This window comes from Protopterus annectens, chromosome 2.part1 (assembly GCF_019279795.1).
Source record: "Protopterus annectens isolate FY-2018-M chromosome 2.part1, PAN1.0, whole genome shotgun sequence".
NCBI lineage: Eukaryota > Metazoa > Chordata > Ceratodontiformes > Protopteridae > Protopterus > Protopterus annectens.
In genome coordinates this window covers 620,135,715-620,148,207 of record NC_056729.1, presented here as the reverse complement: position 1 = coordinate 620,148,207, position 12,493 = coordinate 620,135,715, and the positions used below count along the sequence as shown (strand labels likewise).

The 12,493-nt window shown below is 39.4% G+C and overlaps 1 protein-coding gene across 1 annotated transcript in view; it reads right to left on the bottom strand.

Annotated features, from left to right (window-relative positions):
* Nucleotides 1-7,275: 7,275 nt before the first annotated feature.
* The window catches only part of LOC122794882 (vomeronasal type-2 receptor 26-like), a 93,043-nt gene continuing 87,825 nt past the window's right edge, over nt 7,276-12,493 (bottom strand). The window contains exon 3 of the mRNA XM_044063482.1: nt 7,276-8,299. Within this exon, the coding sequence (XP_043919417.1) occupies nt 7,401-8,299 (899 nt within the window). The 3' untranslated portion in view covers nt 7,276-7,400. The remainder of the gene's footprint in view (nt 8,300-12,493) is intronic.

The following is a 12,493-nucleotide window of genomic DNA, read 5'->3' as shown; positions in this document are numbered from 1 at the left end:
ACAGACTAATGTGGTGAACCACTGACAGACAGTTGTGTATACATTGATAGGTTGATATGACATTAGTAGGGTATTGGCCCTGAAGCCCTTATAACCCACGCAGATGAGAGTGCAGCCCATGTTAAGACATATTAGCACACAGAATCCTTGTCCAGCAGGGGCACAGGTGGAATCACAGGAGTGTAGTTTGTCTTTCCCATGCACTAATACAGGGAGGACATCACTACTGAGACACTTGGTTTGCTGTAGACAGGGAGTGTATGCCACAGATGGGGGAGTGTGTGGAACACGTATCTGTCACACAGACAAGCTGTACTGATATCACAGCCTGGGTTTATGTGGATCCTACAGGTTGATCGAGTGGGCCTTAACGTCCAGATGTGCAACAGTCCCATCAAGGTAGAGTCTGGATTGCTTTGTATGCCAGACAAGGGTCACCTCATCAGAGTCTGTATGGAATGGGGTAGAGGGACAGTGCTGTTATCCTATCTGTGTGGGTAGGTGTTTGGGGTTTGGGGTAAGGCCTTAGTGTTTGAAAGACCCTGGTGTGTGGAGACTGCATGGTCTGTGGTGTGTAGGTTTGTGGATATCTCATGTGTTTTTGCCTATGAGGTCTCCTTGTTTGGGATTTTGTTTTGTTGCGGACCTCCACTTACATGGGTGTGTGCTGTGTATTTGCAGGTGATGTTAACTGAGTCCATACACTGCATGGCATCTATGTTACTGCACAATATGGTTTGGTATGCACATTCTCCATTTGTCTGGTCAGTGGTTCCCCTTCCTGTTATGTGTGTCTCTTTGTCCTTCTGTAGTCCAGTCACAGTCTTTGCCCACAGTAGCTGCTGTTATGTATTTGTAATTCTGATGTGAGAAGGGTAAATGCCATAACATCACACACACTGTTATGGACTTCACACCTCTGAGTGTACCTATTTAGCAGGTTGTCCATCATTGCACCACTTACATTTGCTGTGGTCCACAGATGTTTTTTGTTACTATATGTTATTATGAGGCTACATGTTAGCCTAGCTGTCAAACCATCACTGAATGATATCTGGACAGGCCCATATATGACAGTCAGACAAAGACCCACACATGGAGACAGGGTGTTAATAATGTTCTGCCAAACACAGACAGTTGGGAGGCCAGTTTGGCAATTGCTTGCTTTCTTTTATGGGTATGACAGTTGTTTCCCCACTGTCTACCATTGCTGTTTTGACATAACCCTTTCTTGTTTTGCAAATAGTTGGCAGGCAAATGCAATGTTAGGACAAGCAGAACAGATATACAAGGCATATTTGTGCTCCCTCTGTGACAATCTGTCATTCCAGGGGTATGGATGTTGGCCAGTGACTTGTTGTCAGTGCTGATACAGTAAGTTGGCAGCCTTTTATAACCTGGCAGTAGACTAACCTTCAGGTACCTGCTGTCCTACTAGGCACCATACCTCCCAACTTTTCAGAGCCAGACATCTGGACAAAGACATAAGTAATTTGGGGACAAAGGCCTACATATAGGGACCATTGTTAACTATTTGCCTTACAAACCTAGAAATGTGATACAACAACAGGTTTTGCATGCATTTTCCTAAAGGGCATGAAGTCTGAAACTACAATCTGTCATTATTTTCTGACTTTAGTCTTTTCTGATTTGCCAAAGATTTAAACCACAATTTCCTGATAAAGAGACCGTAAATATGATGGAAGGCTCTGGACATTCTGCAAAATGTCTGTACAGTTGAGGGGTATGCTAGGCACTGTGTAGGTTACTCTGAGATGTGTACTGTCCATTTGTGTGTGGTCCCTTGTCCCTGACCTGTCCAGCTTTCCTGCAGTAACAGATATTGACATCTGGACAGTGTGTGCAACTCCTACCATAGCTGTATTTGACATGCAGAATAGTTGGCACTTTTTTCTTGGAACATGGACCATGTCAACCACAGTACTGTACCTAGGCCACTAAGACACGACAGCCATGAGTAAGTGCAGGTAACATACTGACAGTATTGACCACACATATACATGGCTCATTGACCCCTGCATATTGTGGATATGCAACAAGTTATCAGGTTGATTGGGACAGCCATGGGAATGTGTGCTTTGCTGCTTATACCCTAAAAACATTACTATTACTGCAATGCTAAAGGAACATGGGTGTGGGGGGGCACACCTGTCAGCTGTCCACATTTGCACAGACTGTGCTGATGTTCCCTTTACATTTTGGTTCCATTTAGCATAGTATAGTGCCTGTCTTGGAACTACAGGCATATCACTAAAGACCACACGTGAGTTTGTAATGGCAGACATTTGGGTTTCAGACCTCTCTCCTTCAGAGCCTTACCGCAACTGTAAAACCTGCTGTGATATCACTTTGTAGGTCTGTATGGGCCTATTTCATCATTGTCCCCATTTGTGGGCCTTTGCCAGAAATTTATTTCTGGATTTCTATGGCTGACTTGCTGGGTGAGGCTGAGGGGTGAGTATGAGACCCCCACGCTGACATCCATGCATGTGAGCTATGACACCCCAGTTTTTTAGCCCCCACATATACTGCAGTGAGATTTGTCACTTATGGGAGTACTGCATTCTCTGGGGAAGTCAGTATTGAGCGGACATTTCCTGTTGTCCCATATAGCTGTCACTTGTTTGCTGCTATCCCAGTAGGCCACCCCATTCCTTTGCATGTATGCAGTGGTATCATATCTATGCTACCACAACATATTACTCTATTCATTTATTGTTAAAAAGACTGACTTACCCTGTGCCTGTGGCAGTTGTGAGGATGGTGCTTGAGGGCTAGTTCTGTCAGATGCATGCAGTACACAGCCTATACATGGTAAGATACAGGTAATATGATGCGTGTGGTATCCATTTTGCTGTGTGTGCAAGTCAGAGAGAAGTGTCAGTCCCTGGGTCCCTACAGTGTCAGTGTGTGTGCTATGCGTTGCCTCTTTGACAAGGCCTGTCTATACTGGGCATGCCTCCATCTGCCTACAGGAGCAGGCTCAGGGGGTTCCTCCTCTGAGTCCCCGTGTGCCTGTGGGGGCCTTGACAATGGTGGGGGGCTATGTGGGCCTTCCCTGTGATGTTCCTGCCGCAGCTATTTCTGCAGGATCATATTGTGTAGCATAGCACATTCTATGAACATGTGTCCACATGTGACTGGGGAGTATAGCTGAGCTCCATCAGATATGTCAAGGCTGCGGAACTGTGACTTGAGCATCCCAAGCACAGACTCTATATTGTTCCTGTGTGTGTGTGTGTGTGTGTGTGTGTGTGTGTGTGTGTGTGTGTGTGTGTGTGTGTGTGTGTGTGTGTGTGTGTGTGTGTGTGTGTTTGTCTGCATTTCTGATGGGTGTCATCATGCATGGCTCCAGTGCATAGGCAGCATCCCCCACCAGATGATCATGGATGTTACCCCCTGGCAAATGCCTGATATAGCTGTGAGGCATGCCAGATATGGAAGTCATGATTACTACCAGAGCTGCCAGCACACACATTCATGATAATGCCCTGTGCATTGCACATGACCTGGCAGTTGCTGGAGTGATAGCCGGTGTGGTTGACATAGACTCTCCCTTTTTCACTGGGTGGTGCCTTGATGTGGATGTGCATGCAGTTTATGGTACCTAATACCTCTGGGTAGTCTCTTACACAGTGGAAGAGATGCATATTGCTGGTTCTCTCCTCATGGGTGCTGGGGAAATATATTTGCTCACCAGCATGTGTTTGCATGACATCAACAAACTGGTGGAGTACTCTGGATGCAGATGCCTGTGAGACCCCCATGATGTCCCCAGTAGGTATGTGCAAGGTACCTGTAGCTAGTTTTCTTAAGGCTACACATACCTTGGTTTCAACTGGGATGGGCTCCCCTCTATCGGCTTTGGGTCTGTGGTGAGGCTGGAACAGCTTGCAAAGTTTCTGAAGTAAGTCCCTGTCCACCCTGTAGTGCTCTAGTATCTCCAGATCATGTAGCCCTTGGTAGGTTACTCTGGGTCTGAACACTCTCCTCCTCCTCCTCCACAGTCTGAGATGGTTGTCAGCATTATCCTCCTCACCACCCTCAGCTTCTAGCACAATCTGCTGTTTCAAAGTGACAGCAGCTCCTAACATTTTGTCAGTTAAAATTCCCCTGAGTGTGTACACCAATGGTGCAGAGTTTGTGGGAAAAAAACAGACTGAAAGGTGTTTGCATAGTTTATACTGGTGTGCTGCAGATGCCACCTGTGTGATTGGCTGACTATGAGACATTCCACCTGCCAGCTATATTATTTGTGCTTGAGTGCCTTTATTCTGCTATTTCCCATTTTTTTCTTCTCATTTCCGCCCCTTCTAAGCCCTGTGGAGCACAGGGTAAACCCGCTGCTCAAATGTAAACACTTCTGCTGGTTCCTGTTTTTTTTTTTTTCCATTGTGTTTAAGCCCTGTATCACCAGGAAAACCCTTGCAGCTGTAGTAAACAGTACTGAGCAGAAAGGAACCTCCCAGGGACATGAACATGCTCTACATTTCTTGAACTAGCTCGGACACAGCCCCTTGCTTAGCCGTGCTTAGCTGAGTGCAAATAGAGGCAGCAGAGCTCCAATGTGCTTACACTAAGCATGACACTCCCCCTTTTCATGTCAGCTGCTTCTCTGATTACACTACAGCATTATAGCTCCTACACGGTTAGCTACAGGTGGACATGGTTTCCAACTTTGTTATTCAATAAATGTAGCTCATTTGCATACCACACTGCCTTAGTCCTCTGTTATACCACTACACAGGAGCCTGTCTCCTTAGCTATCACTGTTATCTGTTATTGTTTTGTTTCTGCATGCTACTCATTATAATGACAAAATGCATATTTCCCATAAAATTGTCTTTCTATATTTTTCCCTTATTTTGTATGATCTCGTTACACGCCACTGTACTATGCTTAAACAGCCGAAATAGGCCAAAAAAAAACTTTGATTTCATAATTTTCTGCAACTGTTTTCCATGCCAATGGCCATATTTTTGGCCATTGGCAGGCCTAATAGTCATAATATATGCTTTACTTTGAGCTGTCATGCCACCATTTTGATTTTTGCAGAAATGTACACAGTTAGGAACCGAATACATTTATGCAACGGACACTGTTCTCACACGGATGCCTGCCTGCTTACTGAATTGCTAATTCACCTCATTTGCATGATTTTCACCAGCAAATGAGGTAATTAGCATTATTCAGTGGTGTTCATGTCAGAATAGTGCTGGCAGGCTCCTGCACACCCCCAGTCTTGTTTATTGGATCACTCAGTGGCCATATTCCATACAGAAGCTGCTACACTATTCTGACATGGAGATTTCACTTTATTGAATCCCAGCCATTGTTTTTTTGCAAGAGAGCAAGCCACTTTGAAGCTCACACAGCCCCAGTTAATTATATATACCACCTGCAAGATCACACTACAGTGGGGAAAAGGCAAATTCTCTGATCCCCACTGTACTGAGATCTAGCAGAGAATGATGGCTGGCATGTTTGAGCAGCCGTGTGCCAGTGTTTTTCTGGGTTCAACAAGTTAGCATTATATGTGTACATATATATATATATATATATATATATATATATATATATATATATATATATATATATATATATAGTTAGATGCAGATATATGTACTACAAACAGTAATGGGCCTAAGACTGAGCCCTATGAGTCTCCAAATCCAAGGGCTGCAGTAAAGACTTGTTTAGACCTAAACTCATCCTTTGTTTATGGCCTAAGAGATATGATGCAAACCAGTCTAATACTGTAGAAGAAAGACCTCAGTAAGACTAAATGCACCATCAAAATGCTATGATCAACAGTTTCAAATGCAGGTGAGAGATCCAGAAGCACCAAAACTGAATAAAAGTGCTGGTTTCTGTATATTAGGAAATCATTTATTCTTCAGATGAGGGAAGTTTCTGTTCTGTTCTATTACAAGTATGAAACCTGCATTGAAAGTGTTCCATGATGTAAGATCTATGGTACTCCACACTGGATTCTTGCCTAGGACCCCATTTGGACTTAAGTGAGATTCGTTTAGTGATTTGAGGAAGAAGTTACTACATCTCTGTAGAGTTAAATTTACTTTGTTTAGTAGGCGACTAAAGAGAAGATGACTAAAATGTGTTGTCTTCCTTAGTTAAATTCACAAATATATCTCCTATACAGGAATCTGACCAACTTCTAATATAAATCTAATATAAATGATTCATTTGATTTTTATATAATCTACCTTAGATCCATTTCTATTACACATGGCAGGTGCTAGTTATGAATGTCCATATTGCAGTGCATCACCAATGAATTGTGTTGCATCTATGTGATGAAAGCCAGTTTTACTTTTTGTAGGATAATTGCTGTTATTGTTGATCTGTCACTGAAAGTTTATACTACTACCGCACAGCATTATGTAAAACAAAATCATTTGCTGTGGAGAAACAGCTACTGGACCAAAAGATATCAACACATTACCCTTAGATATTGTGATGTGGTAGAAAGAAAGAAAGAAAGTAAAGCCTTGGCTGATTTTGCTTATTGATGCTTGGAGGACACCAATAATGGGACTAAAAGATATCACTCAGCTTTTGTCTGTAGTCCTGAAAAAAAGTGCATGTGATGAGATCTTAGAATCCAATTCACCTCACAAGAAGTGTAACAAAGTTAAAGCATGAAAATGTGATAAAGGCTGAATTGTCCTGAGGTGGTAAGGTAAGTAGCTACCTACTGCTGTTTATCCACTTCACACACTGCAGATCTGAGGTACAGACAAACTGTTATATCTAGACTTGGACTCCAAATTGTTGTGAATGATTAGAATATGTAGTATGAGTTACTTCTGCCTTTATTCATATTTCTTGCATGCATTGAAAATATATGCATGCCCTTGTTTTATAGTACATATGCTGGTATACAGTTTAGTACACACTACTCCTTGCATTGCATTTCTTGTATGTTGTATGCATGAAGAACTGGTCTGTGGCTGTAGTACCTACAGCTGAGTATGCTTCCACGCGTTTCTGCAGATACCTCCTACTGCGTCTCTAGGCATCCAATATTGCTTGTTCATATTTGCATTAATAAGTCTAAAAGCGTGCTGCATACAAGGTATCACAATATTTTATCTTGAAGCATACATGATGACAAACACAGGTGTAGTGATATTTGACCTCTGTCAATGAGTACTTGTTAGAACTGTAAGGTGAAAACTTCATTTTTTTAAAGGTTCAAGCCACACCCACTGGGAGGTAAAGGCACACAAACAAAAAAGCTGTACTGAAGGGAATGAGTTAATTGTTACCATAGTCAAATAAATATCATTTTACAATGCAACTGCTTATTTAGAAATATAACAATACAATTATTTCTATAGTATTAGAATGTGCTACTAAACTGTACCTATTAAATGTTTCCTTGTATTTTTATGAGGTTGAAGTAAAATAATATAACATTTGGGTAAAAATATACAGCAGAGTAATCCTGCACTTGAGGCTAAGATTGCAAATATCTCCACTGCAACCATGTATTTGCCCTGCGTGCTCAGGTATGCAGGTATAAAGGACAGCCACACACTGACAAACATTAACATGCTAAAGGTAATGAATTTGCCTTCATTAAATGTGTCAGGTAAATTTCTTACCAAGAAAGCAACTACAAAACAGACAATTGCTAAACCCCCTAGATATCCCAGCATGCAATAGAAAAATGCCACATTGTGTTCATTGCACTGAATTATTATTTTCCCATCTGAATATTTTGTATTGTACTCTACAAAAGGAGGGTTGCATAACATCCAAACAGCACATATAATACATTGCCCAGTGGAAGATATACAGACTACTAATTTTGGTACAGCTGGTGCCAGCAGTCTTTGCAGTTTACTGTCAGGTCTTGCTGCTTTGAAAGCAATAACCACAATGATAGTTTTTGCCAAAACCAAAGAGACACTAATGGAAAAAATTATCCCAAATATGGTTTGCCGAAGTATGCATGTCACTGATGTTGGATTTCCAATAAATATTAAGGCACAGAGAAAACACAGCATGAGCCCAAGAAGAAGCAGGTAACTGAGTTCACGATTGTTGGCTTTGACTATTGGTGTGTCTCTGTGTTTAATGAAAATCCCCAGAACTGAAGCATTTAACAGAGTCATGAACAGAGCAGCAGCGGAAAGAGTTGTACCCAAGGGCTCCTCATATGTTAGGAACTCAATCACTTTTGGGATGCAGGCATCATGTCTTTCATTAGGCCATTGATCTTCTGGGCATTTCCAACAGTCCAAAGAGTCTATTACATATATTAAATAATAATTACTGTGAGTTAAGATGAAAAACACATGTTTTTGTTATTTAAAATAGAAGTAACGTGTCAAATTATTATCGAATATACTGTAAAAACTCATGACTCACTCCTTAAACAGTTTCAAGATCTTGTTACCTAATGTATTCAGTGGTGCTGTTACTCAGCATAGAAAACTACCTTTTAGACTGAGTGCTGAGTACACATTATTACCAATTACTCAGAGCAGTAGCAGGGTAGTTCTATAAAGATAAAATTGTTTTGTTATTGCATTGATATACTACGTGGAGCAGTGCTGCAATCCACCAAATGTAAAACTGAAGACTGATTTCTCAGTGGTAGTTTGAAGAAATTCACTGTAAATAAAGGGAAACATCATACAGGCTGATACAATTTAAATCATAAACATACATCCATTATCATTTTATTTTGTCCAATCATACTTCAGAACTACCTCTGTGGTTTTATGGCAGGTGCTTAAACAAAACAATGATTTACAAATCAGCAGTAGTTTCACAGACACCCTACAGATAGTGTCTTCACTTCATCTGTAACCTATAGGTATGCCTGAAATATTAGTGACCCTAAGAAGTAAATGCAAAGGAGAGTGTGGACTGACCCATGACCTTGGTATCAGGGTCATTTTTGTGCTCTGTGCTCTATACTCTAAATCAGGAGTGTCCATCCTATCTCACTCATCACCACTTTCCATAATTGTCAAGGGTTGAAGAGCCACATTACTATGGCGAACATGTGTCTTTATATTCAAAACAGTCTGTTATAGGACATACCAAGAGCCAGATAAAATGTTTCAGTGAGACAGATTGTGGCCCTAAGGCCACTTGTTGGACACTCCTGCTCTAAATAAACCATTGTTAGTCCATAAGAAACACAATGGCAAAAGCAGACTCCATTATTAAACTGAAGCTGCTGATGGCACTTGAATGGTTCTCTGTACTTGCTCACTATGTGGAAGCTTATCATAAACAGTGTAAGCAAATCAAAAATTTATGACTAAAATAGATAAAACTGCATGCTTTGGAATGCAATGTAAAAGTTTATTCAATAACAATTTTGGAGTGCTCAGAGACATATGAAGTATAAAGGTGGCTGAAAAGTAACAACTTTTAAAAAGATGCTCTTCAGATTAATTGCCATATCCTACAGGAAAATATTATATCATTCAGTTAAAAAGAGGAAAAAAAATAATGTTCTTCAATAAATAATATTTCTACTGGAATAACTATTTTTCTTCATGTAACTGTAGAATATTAACAATGTGCCCTAAATTAAATACAAAGCTCCAATACTTCAAAAGTGAATTCTTCAAAATTCACACCTGTTGAGTTTCAGTTAAAAAAACCTTCCAGCAATCTGTTTCTTTGGCACAAGCACACAAGCACTCTCCTTAAAACTGATAAGATTCAAACATTAATGGACCTTTTGCATGAGCACTGTATTAAACAAACTGAAATGTTAAATAGTCTAGCAATGAGACAAAAATATTTATATGGAAAAATTCACTAAATAAATTTGAGGTTACATTAAAAGAGGAAGAGATTTTTTATTAAAGCTAAATTTGTGGTTAACAAAATGAAAAACATTGAAATGGGGAAGAAATTAATACTGTAAGAATACTCAGAGTAGCTGAAAATATGGAGAGAAATGACAAGGCAAGTTTATTCACAAATATAAAGCACAGGCCTTGAAACTAGAAGAAAGCCTTTCATGGAGTGCACATTGAGCCTACAGATCTACAAATAAAAGCAGCATCAACTATGTCTATCAGACCAACAAGATCCATTGTTATGAAATTCTTCTACTACTTGGATAAACAATGGGCACTGAAAACTGCTTGGCCAACAGCACCAATCAAATTAGACACAACCACTAGATCTGACAATGACTATGCTATTAAAACATTATAGAAAAGAAGAGCTTTTCGCCTTTAGTAAAGGTCATAAAACAGAATGGAAATAAAGCCCAAACAAAATTTCCAAAAAATATAATATTTTCTTTCTTCTGAAACAAAAACTAATATAAAGGAACTGTCACATTCATGTAGAACACTTACATAACATTGCATAATGAAAATATGGCCTGGAGTCTCTCTCAAATAAATAGGTAACGTGATAAAGAAAACTGATGGCACTTAAGAAGTCTAAGACTGGACATACCACAACAATAAATAAAATAATACAATAAGTAGCTTCTAAAGTGATTAAAAATACTGTGAAGTATGATATTTTTCATTATTTTTATATAAAATAGTCAGTTGGGTAAGGGATTAATGTCAATGTAGGAGGAACTGAAGAGGAAAAAGTAGAACGCTCATGTGTTTCATAAAAAAGATACAAAACTCGCAAATGTGTATAGTAAAGTGATATCTAATTTTAGTTATACTTTAAAAAGAAACAAAATAGATTTGAACTAAAATAGCAATATATAAAAATACCAAGGGGTTCTGGCTGACTAGGTTTGCAGATAACTGTAAGCTAAGAGCAGTCATCGAGTCCCCAAATCCATTTTGCAGGAAGGTTTGTCCCAAATAAATAACTGGTAGCAAAATCATGGACTGAAAGTAAATGGCAAAAAATGCATTATCATATATTTTGGGAAGGCATCTATACTGGAGAACTACAATACTGACAGTATGCTCCTAAGAGATGACGCATTTGTTTGGGATTTGGGAGCTTATCTGGACAGTGACCTAACCTTCAACCGACACATCCCCATTATCTTAAAAAATTCTTTCTATATTGCACAGCTTACAAACAAATTGATTATGTCTAGATCTAAGGATGTCATTGTTCCCCTTTACTCAGTCCTCATTATGTCAGTCATTGAGCATAATTCCCAGTTTGGCATGTATCTGAACATACACAAGAAACAACTGGAATGCCAACAAAGATGCCTTACTAAAAGGAAACAGACCCTAAACAATATATCCTACATGGACTGACTCAAAGCCCTTTCACTGTACTCAGTATCTACAAACTGCTAAGAATTGACCTGTGTCTGGCATACAAAGCATGCTCCAACACAAGATTGATTTACTGCACATCAACAAGTCAAACGGCATCAGAAATACTCAGTCTTGGGATCTAAACCTCTTCTGCACCATCAATAAAACAGTTTAGAGGGACAGGTATATCTCACAGGGAGTACCACTGGTATAGAACAGAATCTTCATCCACATAAAACAAAGCTCATCCCTGTCCATATTCTGAAATTTGAATCTATGAATATGAAACAGAAAATTTACCCCAGGACTAACCCCTATTCTAGTAATGGACAGATGCAGCTCTAAAATGCTTAATCCCATGCATTGATTACTTCAGATTATCTATATGATCCCAGTTATTCTCATTAGGTGGAATACATAATTATCTACTACTGGATGGGTAAGCCCAATCTAACACCAAATGGGATAGGTTAATTCACGCACCAAAAGGGAAATTGGCTAGTCTTAAAATGGCCTGCAAGGGCAGCTAGCCTAATACTTACATAAGAAGCTATGAATTTATGTTTTTCTTTATTTTATGCTTGCTTTGGTAAATGTGTTAATGAACTGATAAATAATAATGAACAATAAAGTTTGCTATGTAGACAATAACAATAGAATGAGAGGAAAATGGTCATTTGCCATTCATCTCCTGTAACTTGAGTTCATGATCACTATAAATCATTTTTGTTTATTTTTGAAGATTAATGAAATACCCACTCTTTATTAGTGATGCATTAATCAAAAAAGGAAGTGGGAGTCAACTCATTGACATAAAGGGATAAAGCTCTGACTAAGATACACATGAACTGATCAATGTATAAGAGGCAAGAGACATGCAATACAATAAAGGAAGTAAGTGTCATGCAAGAAAGGTGTAGTTAAAGTTGGCTTCTAAACAGAAAAAAAGGCTTATAAAAATGGATCAATTTTATTACAAGCTGTCATAAACGGAGTGATGTATTTTTTATGTTGTTTAACCTGTTGTCTCTGATTGCATGCATTCTGTATAGATAAGGCAGCTGCCTACATTTGCTGAACTGTGAGGAATAGTGGTACTATTACATATGATTTAATACCTGAACGCCACTTATCAAATGAAAAGGGAATAGGATGACCACCTTTTATGGACATGTTTCTGTACAGGACTAAAAGCAATATGAAAACAGTAACGTGAA